This window comes from Hypanus sabinus, chromosome 13, assembly GCF_030144855.1.
Source record: "Hypanus sabinus isolate sHypSab1 chromosome 13, sHypSab1.hap1, whole genome shotgun sequence".
NCBI classification, from domain to species: domain Eukaryota; kingdom Metazoa; phylum Chordata; class Chondrichthyes; order Myliobatiformes; family Dasyatidae; genus Hypanus; species Hypanus sabinus.
In genome coordinates, this window is record NC_082718.1 from 57,718,112 (window position 1) to 57,735,218 (window position 17,107).

The 17,107-nt window shown below is 42.1% G+C and overlaps 1 protein-coding gene across 5 annotated transcripts in view; it reads right to left on the reverse strand.

Annotated features, from left to right (window-relative positions):
* Positions 1-17,107, reverse strand: part of sox5 (SRY-box transcription factor 5) — a 385,467-nt gene that overhangs the window by 70,339 nt on the left and 298,021 nt on the right. For all 5 annotated transcript variants that reach the window (XM_059987684.1, XM_059987685.1, XM_059987686.1 and 2 more), the window contains one exon: positions 6,075-6,255. In XM_059987684.1, coding sequence (XP_059843667.1) covers positions 6,075-6,255 — 181 coding nt within the window. The remainder of the gene's footprint in view (positions 1-6,074; positions 6,256-17,107) is intronic.

The following is a 17,107-nucleotide window of genomic DNA, read 5'->3' on the forward strand; positions in this document are numbered from 1 at the left end:
CAGTTTATCAGCTAAGACATCAGACTATGAGGCACAATATGACTTTAATGCCACCCAGCAAGTATTAGCCTGAGTTGCATGTGCAACTCTCTGCATTAGAACTTGAACCCACAGCCTACAGTTGAGCTAACAGTGTAGATTCCTGACATTTTCAAAATTCCAACAAAACCCAATGAACAAATAGACAAATCCCTCACCGTGTTATCAAAAGGAGCAATGTACAATTCTTCCAACTGCGTGCTAATTATTAAATTTACAAATTGGCTAAAAGTAAGACATTATTTGAAAGAGAGTCTATACTCTATCCCAAACCTATTCTTCATTAGTTTTGGAAGATACTAAAATGCTCAGATGATTCTGATGCACTTTCTGGCATAAAAAAGGTGTCTTTTATTTTACTGGCCATAAGGTATTTTGAGCAAAATTCATTCATGGATCACTGGGTTGTTGTCACTATCCCACACCTGAATCCTGACCCCCCAATCAAAGTCATTCTAAATGCAGCATGCACCATAGGCATAGGTCTCTGGCTCAACCAACCTATACAGGCTTATGCTCCACTCAATCCTCCTGCCCATCTTTCCTCATCAAAATCTCTCAGCTTCATCCCCTTCTTCATCACAAGCTTGCTCAGCCTCACCTTAACTACATCCATACCACTTGCCCTGGCCACTCTCCATGAAGACAATTTCTGTACTAACACTTCTCACTGGCAAAGAGGTTTCACTAACTCTTATTGGATTTCTTGATGACCATCTAGAGCAATGACCTCTCTCACAGCCAGAAGCAACCTTTCTACATCCACCCTATCAAAAGCCTTCATCAAGTCTGCAATGCCTGTGACTTTGGCAAGTCGAATTTGAAAGCAGAATATAGGGATAATGACAGGATTCTCAGCAGTGTGGAGGAACAGAGGATATTAGGGTCCACGTCCACAGATCCCTCAGTTGCCATGCAAGTTGTTAGGGTTGCTAAGAAGGTTAGCCTACATTAGTCAGGAGATTCAGTTCAAGAGCCAAGAGGTAATTTTGCCGCTCTATAAAATCCTGGTTCAACCAAACTTGGAAAATTATCTTCAATTCTGATAGCCTCATCCTAGGAAAGATGTGGAAGCTTTTAGAGAGTGCACAGGAGATTTACTAGTATCCTGTCCGGATTAGAGAGCATGTCTTATGAGGATAGGTTAAGCAAGCTAGGGTTCCTCACTTTGGAGCAAAGGGGTATAAGAGGTGACTAGGTAGAGACACACAAGATGATAAGAGGAAAGATTGAGTTGATAGCCAGAAACTTTTTCCCAGGTGGAAATGGCTAATGCGTGGGGTGGTGGGGGGGGGGGGGGGGCATAATTTGACTGGAGGAAAGGATAGGGTGAATGACAAAGGTATGTTTTTGACAGAGAATGTGTGTGTGTGGAACAAGCTGCCAGAGGTGTGGCAGAGATTCATTAGGGACATTTAACAGTCTCTTAGATAGTAAAATAAAGAGTGATGCAGGAGGGAAGGTTTAGATTGATCTTAGGTAGGATTAGAAAGTTGGCACCATATTGTGGGTTGAAGGGCCTGTATAGCGTTATAGTGTTTTATTATTTTAAAGACCTCCACCTCAAGGTAAAAGAAACTCAGTCAGTTGTTGTCCTGGTACATTCATCTTTGTGCCTTTTTTTAGTATCATTCTTGTAAACCTTCTCTCTATGCAGAACTTCCACCATGGAGGGAGTATTGTGCTGACAGAGATGATAATTTTTAGTTGTCAAAATTGGAAAGAAGTAAACCCTCCTACCACGTCTCAGTGGCTTTTTCAAACTATTTCTTATCTGAGTTTGGAAAAAATTAGAAGCACTATTTTTGACTCGTCAATTAAATTTGAAGAAACTTGGGGACCGTTCATTCGACATTTTCATATGAATTAATTTGGCCTTTCCCAGACCTTCTCTCTGTTTATTCTTGTTCAGGTATGGAGTTCCGGAGTTCTTTGACACTATCATATACTTATAAACTGTTATTATTGCCCATGTTAGTTTAGTTTAGTGTTTGTTTCATATATATATTTTCTTTCACACATCTCTAATTTTTTTTTCTTTTTCTTTTGATGATTAGTTTTGTTTTTTTTTCATATATAATTATATAGACTTGATTGATTAATGTACTTTTTTGTTGTTGATGTTTAATAGGATATTATTATCCTATTATCAATGTAATCTTAAGTCTATTGTATTCATAACCTATTCATTATTATGTTATGTTTTTTTATATTTATATGAAACTCAATAAAAAGATTGAAAAAGAAAAGAATTTTTAGTTGTGATGTTGAGCTAGTGTGTAAACTCTCACAGAAACCCCAACAACCCATGGTTCCATTTAATTATCCTCAGTTCCCCGGCTGATACTTATCCTCAACCAACATCAATAAGAGCATCACAGTTATTTCTTGCCTGTCCAGCACTGCCGAGCGGAGACCAACGCTGTATTGTTTTTCTCACTATGGGGTAAAAACCATTGGGAAGGAGTTTTACAAAGGTATTGCTAGGATTTGGGATCATGAGTTCTGTGAGAAGCTGTGCAGTCTCGGACTTTTTTGCTTGAAACCTACAAGATTGAGGGTGATGTTATAGAGGTGTTCAAAAGCTTGAGAGGTTTACAGAGGGTGAAGTCACATAGTCCTTTTTCCAGGAAAAGGGCACTAAAAATTAGAAGACATCATTTTAAGGTGCAAGGTGAAAGATTTAGAAGGGAGCTAAGGGTGAATTTCTTCACTCACAGGGTAGTGTCTATATCATGTGCAGGCAGATACAATAATATTTTAAAAGATAGTTGGATAATACATAGATAGGAGGGGTTTAGAGGGATATGGGCTAAGTGCTGGCAAATAGGACTAGCTTGGTGGGCACCGTGGCCAGCATAGACAAGATGGGCTGAAGGGCCTATTTCACGCTGCATTACTCTATGATGCTTTGGATGCTTAGTAACTACACATTACTAAGCAATCGCACAAAGGAAATTTTCCCTCTGCTTTTATACCAATGCCACCTCATTCTCTCTCACATCAACTCCTCTCTGATACTTTTGGATGTTACCTTCCACTATGAGGTAGTTTCCAAAGGTCATTGAACCAGCCAAAAAACCTTTAAGATAAGGGAGGAAACAGTGAGATGTCATAGAAGGAAGTGCAGACACCACACAGACAATACCAGGAGACAGGAACCGGGGTCACCGAAGACAGCAGACCATAAGACACAAGAGCAGAATTAGCCATTCAGCCCATTTAGTCTGATCAGCCATTCTATCAAGGCTGATTTATTATCCCCCTTAATCCATTCTCTTGCCTTCTCCCCTTAGTCTTTGACACCCTTAAAAATCAAAAGTCTATCAATCTCCACTTGTAATATACCCAATGATGGCCACTGCCATCTGTAGCAATAAGTTCCATGAATTCTCCACCCTCTGGCTAAAGAAATTCCTCTGCATCTCTGTTCTGAAAGGACATCCCTTTATTCTGACGCTGTCCCCTCTGGTCCTAGACTCTCCAACTATAGGAAACATCTCTATGTCCACTCTATGTCTCAATATTTGACAGGTTTCAATGAGATGACCCCTTATTCTTCTAAAAGAAGGGAGCCTGGAGCTCTGAGCCATTAGCTCTATGCCTGTGCCATTTTGCTGCTCTATATAAGTTCAAGCTCTTAGCATTTCACTCTGTCTCACACAAAAGTATCAACAGCACCGTAACTGATAATATGTTCCTAATCTATGCTGTGACCTTTTAGTCTGAAAATGCTTCTACCCTGTAGAGCTGTGGGAAAAGTCATAAATGAGTTACAGTGAACAATAATCACCTACATTCCTTCACCTTTATTCTGCATGCCTCTCTGCAAGTTTTTACAAGTACAAGAAAAAGTGAACAAAACAAAAGTAAATAGCAGCTGCTGTAACATCACGGGAAAAGAATTGACCTGGATTTTCTCCCAACATGCTACTTCATGCCCCAGCAACGTTAAAGTCAGGATTCATATCGTAAAATGCGACTCAATTGTGAGTGGAACCTCCTGCCCTTTCACTGCATTGTCAGGTTTACATAGAACATAGACAAGCTACAGCACATTACAGGCCCTTCGGCCCACAATGTTGTGCCAACCGTGTAACCTACTCCAGAAGCTGCCTAGAATTCCCCTACCACAGAGCCCTCTGCTTTTCTAAGCTCCGTGTACCTACCTAAGAGTCTCTTAAAAGACCCTATTATCCAACTCTACTACCTTCACTGGCAATGTATTCCACACACCTACCACTCTGTTTGAAAAACTTACCTCTGACATCCCCCTTGTACCTACTTCCAAACACCTTAAAACTATGCCCTCTCATGTCAGCCATTTCAGCCCTGCAGAAAAGCCTCTGGTTATCCACACGATCAATGCCTCTCATCATCTTACACATCTCTACTTGACACGACCGTGGTTTGCTGCTAGCAGCTGAATCTGGCAGTGTGCAGCAGTGGAGAGGTCAAGGTGAAGGCTGATTCAATATCAAAGTACGTATACAGTGTGTCACCATATACTACCTAGAGATTCATTTTCTTGCAGGCATTCACTGGAAAATAAATAAATACAACAGAATTTGTGAAAATCTTGGCATGAATAAATACTGGCAAACAACCAATGTGGAAACAAGACAGATAATTTTAAAAAGATCAATAAGCAATACTGAGATCACTAGTTGAACGTGAGCCTGTAGGCTGTGGAATCAGTTCAGAGTTGAGGTGAGTGAAGTTATCCATGTTGGTTCAGGAGCCTGATGACTGTAGGATAATAGCTGTGCTTGAATTGAATCTGGTGGTTTGGGACCTCCATCCTTAGGTGGGAGGGAAGAGTTGAGAAAGAGGTCCAGGCTATTTGGCCAATTAAGTTTACACTGACAATTAAGCACTCATTTACACCAATTTTATCTTACCACGCCTGCATCCCAATCAAACACTTCCTGCCTCCAACAGGATTTTATCACTAACTCACAGACCAGGGGCCATTTACACTAAGACCAATTAACCTATCGACCAGAGTCACAAGGGACTGTAGACACTGGAATCGGGAGCAACAGTCTGCTGAAAGAACTCAGTGGGTTGAGCAGCATGTGTGAAGGTAAAGAAATGGTTGGCATTTCAGGTCAAAAATCTGTATCAGGTCTCAGTGCAGGGGTTTGACCCAAAATAGTGATAAATCCTTTCCTCCCACAGAGGCTGCTCAGCTCGCGAGACTCCCCTGTAGCTTGTTGTAGATTATTCAGCAGCCTGTCTTTGGGATATGGGAGGAAACTGGAGCACCCAGAGGAAGCCGTGCCACCATGCAAAGACAGCGGCCCAGGTCACGATCAAACCCAGGAAGTTCGTAGGTGTGAGACAGCAGCTCTAATAGAGTGTAACCATTCTGAGGAAGGCAGGGAAATAGTAAAGCACGAGACACAGTTGCCATGCAGACTGAATGATGTGATATGGTGGTGTGTGAGAAAGAGATAGGGTGCTGGGGCAGGGAAAGAAAGAGGAGAGAGATCATGGGTGAGTACCAGGAACTACCAGGGGTGCATTCACTGACAGTGATTGTGATGTTGGACAGAGCTAACCACTAAGGAGGAGGAAAGAATGGGATACAGGGGGTGGTTTGTCAGTGACACAAAATAAGTGATTTTGTCTGACGTGCAGATCACTGGAAGCAATGCACAGCTGGGCCATCTTTGGAATGCAAAGCATCTGGCTCGTAAATCCATTCAGCACTCTGTGAGAAATAAACATATATAAACACACACACTTGCACAACACACACATACGTACATGCATACACACACGCAACACGCACATACGTATACACCCATGCACAAGCACATACACACACAAAACACACCCACATACGTACACACAAGCACAGATATGCACATCCACACTACCACACAGATGCACACACAAAGACCACACATGCACTCATATGCAGAAAGTGCACACAGAGACATATATATAATGCATGAACATACAACACCCACATAAACAGAGACATGCCCAAACACACAGTGCACTAACTAACCGGATGGATGACATACCTATTGAAGTCATTCGACCAGGAGTGCCGCTTAACGTGGTGGAGATGGCGGGCTTGAGGTGGCCAGGACCTGTGCTGGCTTTCAGAGTGGGAATTGGTGGTGAGCTCGGTGACACTGGTGACTTGGTGGGATCAAAAGTTTTCGGCTTGGCTGAGAGGTTCAATGGCTGCGTCGCCTCATCCTAAAACAAACACAAAGTAAAAACCCATACAGTCAGTGTGGAAGGAGCAGCCAGAGCTCATCACAAAGAATGCAAGTATTTATTAACTGATGTGGCTTATGGCTCAAAAAACCAATAAACAAGAAGATTTGGCAGCCTTCTTCATAAATACTAATTTTGCCACTATCAGTGCGCATAATGAGAATCAAAGAGGTACATTCAGTTGCAAAAACATGCTTTATAAATTAATCAGTCTGCTGATATCATTCTCTTGATGAAATAATTGCATCAAATTAAGATGTGGCTTTCACATGACGGAGCAACTGAATCAGATAAAGCTCCTCTGGCAGCTGTACCGAAACACTCCTGGACTGATTAATAAGATGGCAATTAGTTCATCGAGAGGGTGGGGGTGGAGTGCAACTAGAAGCAACGTGTTGTCCTGATGGCCCACTCGTTACCGTGTGGAATCAGCAAGGTTCTTGGAATGTAGGACAGTTGGTACCAGAAGAATGGAAAAGAGCAATTTATCCCATTGTCCATTCGTTCCATTAGATAATGGCTGATCTCTATCCTAAAATTACTCACCTCCATTTACCACAACCTTCAATGATTCGGTGCCATTTCTGTTAGTTTTCGTTGTCCATCCCTCAAGATCTAATCACACAAGGGATCCAATTTTCTGAACAATGGCCTTCCATTGGAGATAATTAATACCTTTCTAATCTGCCTTTCACTTCACTTTCATGATACCCTGAATGGTTTCTTGTCTAATGACACATGTTTTTGCACTGCTGCCTCTTTAGTCACTTAAGAAATGCAGCAGCCACTTTGTGCACAGAAAGCTCCTGCAAACTGCATGTGATAATGATCAAGTCATTTGCTTTAGTAATGTTATTTGGGGATAAATACACAGCAGGATAATTCCTCCAGTCTTTTTTGAGATTATGCAATAGAATCATTTACAAGAACTGAATTTCATTAGGAGTTTGAGGTGATGCGGTAGATCACCAAAAACTCTACCAAGTTTCTACAGATGCACCATGGTGATCATTCTAAATGGTTGTGTCACCATCTGGTCCGGAAGGGGCACTGCACAAGATGGGAAAAAGCTGCAGAGGGTTGCAGACTCAGTCAGCTCCATCATGGGTACTAGCATCCCCCTGCACACCATCAAGGATATTGTCAAAAGGTTATACCTCAAAAAGGCGCATCATCATTAAGGACCCCCATCACCCGGAACATGCCCTCTTCTTGTTACTATCATTGGAGAGGAAGAACAGGAGCCTGAAGACACACACTCATTGTTTAAGGATCAGCTTCTTCCCCTCCGGCATCAGATTTCTGAATCGATAATGAATCACCCATGATCATTAACTCACTAATCTTGCTTCTTACACTACTTTAACTACATTTTTAATATTTTATTGTAATTTATAGCATTTTGTTTATGTTGCGCTGTACTGCTGCTGCAAAACATCAAATTTCACGACATACTGTACGTCAAGTGATCTGAAACCCAGTTCTGATTCCCAAGTGCTTGAGAGAGTGATCTGGCTCTTGGTTGGTGCCTCTTTGAAACGTGGACTCCCCGAGAGGCAGCATGTCCTCAGCACAGCAGTGGAGACACGGTCTGCACTCTGGATTGGTGCTCTAAATTGGGAGCTGGAATCTGAACACAGCTGGTGGGGAGCTTCAACTTAAAGAATTAACTAATTCCTGAATGGAAAATAACAACAAAACTGCATAATGCTAACTGCAAAATAACCAGACTTGTTCATTAAGGACGAAAAAGGCTGTAGTTGACTTTCAGCTGTCTCCAAAGTTTAAAGGAAATCAGGGGTGAACATTACATTTTGGCATCCGATGAACAAATAAATTTCTATAAAGTCTCACAGGATAGTGTCATGCTGTACTTTTATGATCAAGTTCCTTCAACTTAACACACAATTTTTGACCCACAAAAACTCTGAGGATAGATTATGACTTCAGATTTTCAGTTGAGAATAACTTGCTTTCTTTCAGCATCCGAGGCCTTTGCAAGTTCCTACAGCTGGGTTATTGGGCATTCATGTCAAATTGGTGAAGGTCACAGATTTCCAAGGGGTCACTTGTCCCATGAATCGCTGAATAATTTCTAATCTTTCATCAGCATCTAAGGAAACAAGCACAGCAGCTGAATCTTATGTCCTTAAACGTTCAAGATGTTCTAATGGAATCCCAAACTTATCAATTTCAAGTAACATCATAATTGTTGAGTAAACCTACACTAACTCTTATTATTCTGTGCTATTTAGGTGATGCTATATTTGAAGGACAATCCAGTCTTTTTCTTATTGCATTCCATTTTTGCTCAATAGTCATCATGTCTTCTTGCCATTGAAATCCAGAAATCGTGTCCCAGTAACCATGTGGATTTTGGGAGAATTGGAGACTCAAAACTGAACAGAAGAATGAAGAGTAGATTGAAGCAGGAGTCAGCTGTAACGTTCTTTAACCTCACTCTTTCATTCAAAAATTAATGGATGAGATCTTGGGCTTTTACAGTGGACCTGGTAGGCCTGGTCTCTTCTGTTCCTTCAAGCTTAATATCCTTAAAGTGGATTGGCTACTACAAGCCAGTAACCCTTTGGGTCTTCCTTATAGAAATAACCCAATAAGAAAGGTTAAATCATTGAAAGAGATCCAAAAAGTTAACATGTTCACACTAATGAAATGGGTGAGACTGTCAAGCCTAAAGCTCCCAGTGACATGGTGCAGAGAGAACTGGTAAATTGTTTTATTACTATCACATGTACTGAGGCACAGTAAAAAACATGTCTTGCATACCATTCATACAGATCAATTCATTACAACAGTGCATTGAGAGATAACAATGGAAAATAATAACATAATTCAGAATAAAGTGTTACAGAGGAAGGTACAGGCCGACAATAATGTGTAAGGTAGATGTGAGGTCAGAAGTCCATCTTATCGTCCTAGGAAACCATTCAATAGTCTTATTAGAATGGAATACAAACTGTCCTTAAGCCTGGCCTTTTGCATATTAGGAAGAGGAGTGGGAGAAGAGAAAATATCTAGGGTGGGTGGAAGCTTTGGTTATGTTGGCTGTTTTACCAAGGCAGCGAGAAGTATAGACCAAATTCATGGAGTGCAGGCAGGTTTCCATTGGTAAGAAAAATCTAAAGATTCTTCACAAATACATAAACAACAAGAGAATAAGAAAGGAAATGTTAGGAACAACAAAGAAGATGCTGGAGAAACTCAGTGGGTCAGGAAGAAACTACGGAGGGAAATGGAGCGTTGTCCTTTTTCCTCCACAGACCCTCCTTGAGTGGCTGAGCTTCTCCAGCAGATTGATGCTACATATTTCAGCATCTTTGTTCTCCAAGGAAATACTAGAGCCTTCAAGGACCAAAAAGATAACTTGTGTGTGGAAGCAAATGTGGGTAAGGTTCTGAACGAATACTTTGAGACTGTCTCCATAAAATAGGTTGATGCTTAATGTGAGATAACGGATGGGATAAACATCATAAAAGAGGTATTAAGTTTTAGCATCTTCAAAAGTGGATAGATCACCAAAGCCAGATTAAATATAACCCAGTCTATTTGAAGTAAAAGGGGAAACTGAAGAGACTGTAACCACCATTGTCAACCCTGTCTGTTTACAGGATTGGTGCCAAAGGCTCAGACAACTGTTTATAGCATTGTTTTTAAAAAGAGGGAAGGATGAACAGGGTTCTTACAGTCCAGTTAATCCATCTTCATAGGTGGGCAAATTATTGGGATCAATTCTGGGGACAGCATGAACCATTTAGAGAAGCACAGATTAATCTGGATCAGGAAGCATGGATTTGTTAAGGGAAGCCCATGTCTATCAAGTAAGTATATTTCCTTGAGGAGGGCAGGGTGTTTGATATAATCTGCATCTGCAGACTGGCCGAAAGGTAAAGTCATTGTGAGAGCTGAGAGTTGTAAATTGGGTCTAAATCACTGACAAGGGAATGGAAGACTAACTGCAGGGCTAGGAACTTGGTCTCCTGCTTTTTAGTAATGACATAGATTTCAATGTAGGAAGCAGTTTGCAGATGATATAAAAATTGCCGAGTGGTTGACATAGGGAAAATGACCCATGGAATTTGAACTGGAGAAAAGTGAGGTGATGCATTTGGTGACATGTACAAGGCAAGGGAACCTGTTGAGTGGTGTGGGAGAATGTAGGGGCCTTCAGTTGTTATCTGCAGATCTTTAAAGGTACAAAGACAGTTTGATAAGGTCCTGTTGGGATGTTTTATCTTATCAGCCCAGATGACAGCCTTATAAGAGCAAGGACATGAAAGGGGATTGGATGCAATACTAATTAGACAATGGTCTGAATACTCTGTCCAATTCTGGTTACTGTATTACCAGAAAGCCGGTATTGCACTGGAGTCATAGAATCATGGAGAAGTACAGTACAGAGCAGGCTCTTCGGCCCATCTAGACCATGCCAAAGCTATTTAGACTGCCTACTCCCATCGCCCTGCAGCAGGACTGTAGCCCTCCATACCCCTACCATCCATGTACCTATCCAAACTTCACTTAAACATTGAAGTCAAGCTCACATGCACCACTTTTGGCCTTCTGAGTGAAGAAGTTTCCTTATGTCTGCCCCTTAATTTTCTCTTCCTTTTACCCTTAACCCATGACTTCTGGTTGAAATTCCTTCTAACCTCAGTGGAAAACAGCTGCTGGCATTTACCCTATTTATACCTCTCATAATTTTGTATACCTCTATCGAATCTCCTCTCAATCTTCTATGTCCTAAAGAATATAGTCCTAACCTATTCTATCTTTCCTTACAACTCAGGTCCTCCAGACCCAGCAACAGCTCAGCTAATTTTCTCTGTACTGTTTGGGAGTTTGCAGAGGAAACAGGACTGGGTGTCAGGTTTATTATCACTTACATATGTAATGAAATTTGTTGTTCTGCAGCAGCAGTGCAATGCCATACATAATAACACATAGGATGTTGTCTGGCCCAGAAAATTATAACCATGAGGAACAATGGGAAAATGTTGGATAGTGTTATTTTGAAGAGAGAAGACTGAAAGGAGACTTAATTGAGGTGGCAACAAAAATAGAAAGGATCCATTTTGCTTAGCAACAATGTTAATAACCAAGGCGCAGAGATTTAAAGAAATTTGTAAAAGAATTTGAGAGCAAATGTGAAAAAAAAGAATTATTTTCACCCAGAAGACATGCTGGGATCTGGAACTTCAATCTGAAAAAGAAAGAATTCCTCACCACCTTTGATCAGTATCATGGAGGCACAAGAATCTTCATATGCTGGGATCTGGAGTGGGAACATACTGCTGGAGGTGGTCTTGGGTCCAGATAGAAGTTTCAACCTGAAATGTCGACTGCTTCTCCGATCACTGATGCCACCTAAATGACTTCCTCGAGCAGCACATTTAAACAGTATTTGGATATGCACTTGATGGAGCCTTGACCTGTAGACCAATGGAGGGTAGTAGTAGGCTGGATGACTCTTTTATTGACCGACTCTGACAGGATGGGCTGAATGGCCTCTGACCATGGCATATAAAAGCCACAATTCAGTGGTTTTACATCCTTTACATTTATCTCTGCCTTTGACTCCCTTTATCCATCGTTCTAGAACTGCTCTCATCTCTTGACCTCTCCTTTAAGATGTTCCCTGAAACCTCAACCATTGACCAAATTTGGCCTTATACTTCTCTGAGTGACTTAGTACGGAAATATAGTTTCAGTTGCTGTTCTGAAATGCCTTGAAGCAGTTAGTTACATTAAAGATCCAATCAACATCATTGTTGGTCTTTATTACATCCACTGATCTGTTTCAAGAGTTTTTGTGACTATTTTATATACATTTCTTCTCTCCAGATGAAAATCAATAGAGCTCTGCATGGATCTCATCACCTATCAATCTTCAATTTATAATTTCTTCTTTGTTGAAGCAGCAAAATCGATGTTTGGCATCACAACACACTCACGCTGACAAACCTTTAAGTGCTGTGAAAAGCGACAGAGCTAAGAGGGCTCCAGCTTCCCAAGTCACAAAGGGTATTGCTCAGTTATGGCTTTAATACAGTTTTACAACAAAGGAAAGCCTATTAGTGCAGCAATCCATCATAAATTAACATAATTATTAGGGAGAAAATAGCCACAATTCCGTGACTAATGTTGTGGTGGACAAGCCAATTCGACTTCATTGCAATTCCTGGCAAACCAGGCATGTGTTGGAATTTGCTGCCTTTAGAACAGCATCTCAAACAGACAGATATGTGGGCAAGCCAGAGGTCAGAATAGGGTTTAGGGACAACGATATGGAGGAGTCAGAGTTCAGGCTTCCGCTTCACGCTCCGCGTTTGAAGTTCAGTGACTTCGCTGCTCCACTCTGTACACACAGGAACATAGGAGTGAAGGACAGCCCGAGCCTACGCCTTCACTCTGCACTCAAAGATCAATGAGGTTGTTGGGCTGTCCCAGGTTCAGATATGTTCATAGGAGCAGGAGACACAAAGACCAGTTAGTTGGCGCATCTGGAGTTTGGGTCACACCAACAGCTACTGAAGATCGGAGCTCAAAGGTCGATCAGAAGTTGAGGAGGCTGGAGGTCTTTGAATTAGAGGACTGTCAGTGTGTGTGTGGGTGGCTGGGAGGGGGAAAGCGTTTTTTTTGTTTTTGTTGCATTCTGTGTTTTTAGACCAAGCAATGTGGGCATGCTACGTTGATGCCAGAATGTGTGATGACACTTGGTGGCTACCCCCAGCACATCCCTATGTGAGCTGATTGTTAATGCAAACGATGCACTTCAGTGCAATCTTAAAGTGGCCATTGTTGCTGTGCCTGGAATCACGGACACCTTTTGCCAGTGAGGTAGTAGGAGTAAAACTCCAACAATCTGGCAAATGAAATCCTGATAGTCCAGCATCCGACAGTGCACAGAGTAAGCTGGGAATCCAGAGGGCAAGGAGGGTGTGCAGTCAGAGCTGCGGTGCTGAGTGTGATGGGGTCTGACTGTAGCAGGGGCTGGAGTGAGTGTCAGGAACACCAGAGATCAGTAACCTCATATGATGGAGCCAGGATCTGGAATATAGTTCTTCCTCCTTTAAACACACCTAGCTGACATGAAAACTGATTGAACTCATGTACAACATGTGAAAAAAGTGAAACTAATGTGTGTTTGCATATTAAAGGTGTAACATCCTGGCAAATTGACTACTCCAGTCACAGGAGTGCTGGATTGTGACACTTTTACTGATTTTGTCTAAGTGCAGTTTCAGTTTCCAGTTACATTGTCTGATGTGACCCATAGGCATTACAGTCTGCTGTTCAAATATACTTAGATTCCTCAGTGACCCCTAGTCAGTCCAAGGTCTAGTGACGGGTCTTCACTCCATCAAACTGCTCAGTATGAATACACACTAAAGAGCAGCGGGAAGATTTCAAAAAACGAGAAAGGAGTAAAAGAAAACTTGTGCTGTTGAGGTACAATGGAGATTTAAACAACCAAATTGATCAACACCTGGAAAATGATTGAAAATTGATGCTATATTTTAACTCTGGGCAAAATATCCCAGATACCACAGTTTTAGTAAAGGGGATCTGTTGTATGAAAGTTTAGTTTAAATTTATTGTCAAAGTATGTATATGTCACCATATATTACTCTGAGATTCACTTCCTTACAGACATTCACCGGAAAACAAAAAAATACAATAGAATGAATGAAAAATACGGATGGACAAAGTGCAATAGAACAAAAATTGCAAATAAAAATAAAAATTACTGAAAACACGAGTTGTAGGGACCTTAAAAGTGAGTCAACAGTTAGTGGGAGCAGTTCAGAGAAGTGGTACCACACAGCGATACAGCATGCTAGGATGCTCGCCACTGTAGAGTATCGCGAATAAAGGTTATGGTAGGGTTAACACATTGACCTTATTTTCCTGTAAATGCCTGCAAGAAAATGAAACTGAGGGTAGTATATGGTGACATACAGTATATGTGCCGTTGACCCTGGTGGAAATAGGCTTATGGCAAAATATATGTCCAGCAAGTTTTTATACAAACTGTACTAGGAATGGTGCAATAGTCTTTAAATACAATGGCTGGGTATTCTTCCCCCCTGCCATCCAATTCCTAAATAGATACTGAACCCATGAATACTACTCCAGGTAGACCCATTGTCTCAGCTTGCTCCTGCCCCACCAAACTCATTTCTGTATACCTTGACACTGTTTGATTCCCCCTTGTTCAATCTCTTCCCACCTATGTTCGTGACAATTCTCACGCTTTGAATTTTTTCAATGATTTTAAGTTCCCTGGCCCCCGCCACCTTATTTTCACCATGGATGTCCAGTCCCTATATACCTCCATCCCCCACCGAGATGGTCTCGAAGCTCTCCGCTTCTTTTTGGATTCCAGACCTAACCAATTCCCCTCTACCACCACTCTCCTCCGTCTAGCGGAATTAGTTCTTACTCTCAATAATTTCTCCTTTGGCTCCTCCCACTTCCTCCAAACCAAAGGTGTAGCCATGGGCACCTGTATGGGTCCCAGTTATGCCTGCCTTTTTGTTGGCTTTGTGGAACAGTCCATGTTCCAAGCCTATACGGGTATCTGTCCCCCTCTTTTCCTTTGCTACATCGACGACTGCATTGGCGCTGCCTCCTGCATGCATGCTGAGCTCGTCGACTTCATTAACTTTGCCTCCAACTTTCACCCTGCTCTCAAATTTACCTGGTCTAATTCTGACACCTCCCTCCCCTTTATTGATCTTTCTGTCTCCATCTCTGGAGACGGCCTATCTACTGATATCTACTATAAGCCTACAGACTCTCACAGCTACCTGGACTATTCCTCTTCCCACCCTCTCTCTTGCAAAAATGCTATCCCCTTCTCACAATTCCTCCATCTCTGCCACATCTGCTCTCAGGATGAGGCTTTTCATTCCAGGACGAAGGAGATGTCTTCCTTTTTTAAGCAAAGGGGCTTCCCTTCTTCCACCATCAACTCTGCTCTCAAACGCATCTCTCCCATTTCCCGCATATCTGCCCTCACCCCATCTACCCACCAACCCACTCGGGATAGGGTTCCCCTTGTCCTCACCTACCACCCCACCAGTCTCCAGATCCAATGTATAATTCTCTGTAACTTCCACCACCTCCAATGGGATCCCACTACCAAGCACATCTTTCCCTCCCCCCCTCTTTCTGCGTTCTGCAGGGATCGCTCCCTACGTGACTCCCTTGTCCATTCGTCCCCCTCATCCCTTCCCAACCGACCTCCCTCCTGGCACTTATCCTTGCAAGCGGAACAAGTGCTACACCTGCCCTTACACTTCCTCCCCCACCACCATTCAGGCTCCTAGACAGTCCTTCCAGGTGAGGCGACACTTCACCTGTGAGTCGGCTGGTGTGGTATACTGTGTGTGGCCTTTTATATATTGGTGAGACCAGTCGCAGACTGGGAGACCGTTTCGCTGAACACCTATGCTCTGTCCACCAGAGAAAGCAGGATCTCCCAGTGGCCACACATTTTAATTCCACGTCCCATTCCCATTCTGATATGTCTATCCATGGCCTCCTCTACTGTCAAGATGGAGCCACACTCAGGCTGGAGGAACAACACCTTATATACTGGCAGGGTAGCCTCCAACCTGATGGCACGAACATTGACTTCTCTAACTTCCGTTAATGCCCCTCCCCTTCTTACCCCATCCCTGATATATTTAGTTTTTTTTCTCTTGCTCTGCCCATCACTCTGCCTGTTCTCCATCTCCCTCTGGTGCTCCCCTCCCCCTTTCTTTCTCCCTAGGCCTCACATCCCATGATCCTTTCCCTTCTCTAGCTCTGTAACCCTTTTGCCAAACAACTTTCCAGCTCTTAGCTTCACCGCAGCCCCTCTGGTCTTCTCCTATCATTTTGCATTTCCCCCTCCCCCTCCTACTTTCAAATCTCTTACTATCTTTCCTTTCAGTCAGTCCAGATGAAGGGTCTCAGCCCGAGATGTCAACCGCGCTTCTCCTTATAGATGCTGCCTAGCCTGCTGTGTTCCACCAGCATTTTGTGTGTGTTGCTTGAATTTCCAGCATCTGCAGATTTCCTTGTGTTTGCCTTTCAAATACTACCCCAATACTTCTTTTATTTCTGTTGTTTGCACTACTTATTTTAATTTAACTATTTATATATTACTATTTATATATATATAAATATAGTAATTCAGTGTTTTTCTATATCTATCATGTATTACATTGCACTGCTGCTGCAAAATTAACAAATTTCACAACATATGCCAGTGATATTAAATCCAAGTCTGATTCTGACAATATGTGGAAAAGGAGACAAATTTTGCAAATGACAAATAAATAAGTGATGCCGAGATCACGAGTTGTAGAGTCCTTGAAGGTGCGACTGTAGATCGTGGAATCGGTTCAAACTTGAAGTTATCATGCTGTTTCGGGAGCCTAATAGTTGTAGACTTCTACCACAAACTTCAATCTAGAAGGGCTCTTTATTTTAACGTTTATATTGCCAACTGTGACTCCCACGTCTATCTGTCCCCAGCCCATCTACTTATTCCTGATCCTTTCTCTCTGGTTTATACCTTCATTCTTTCCAAGAGCCCGATCATCTCACAATCAGTTATTTGTAAAATTTCTGTTGCAAGGAGAAACAATGCTCCCAGATTAAACACAAGATGCTGTCATTGGAAAATGAGTTGTTTGCTGGTGTTGCATGGGGAATGAATGCTAGCAAGGGGAAATTCCCAGCTCCCCATTGAATAATGCAATGGGATCTCCTGAAGTTCCCAAACTGGTAAGGGATTCTCAGTTTTTTAGGGTCTCTT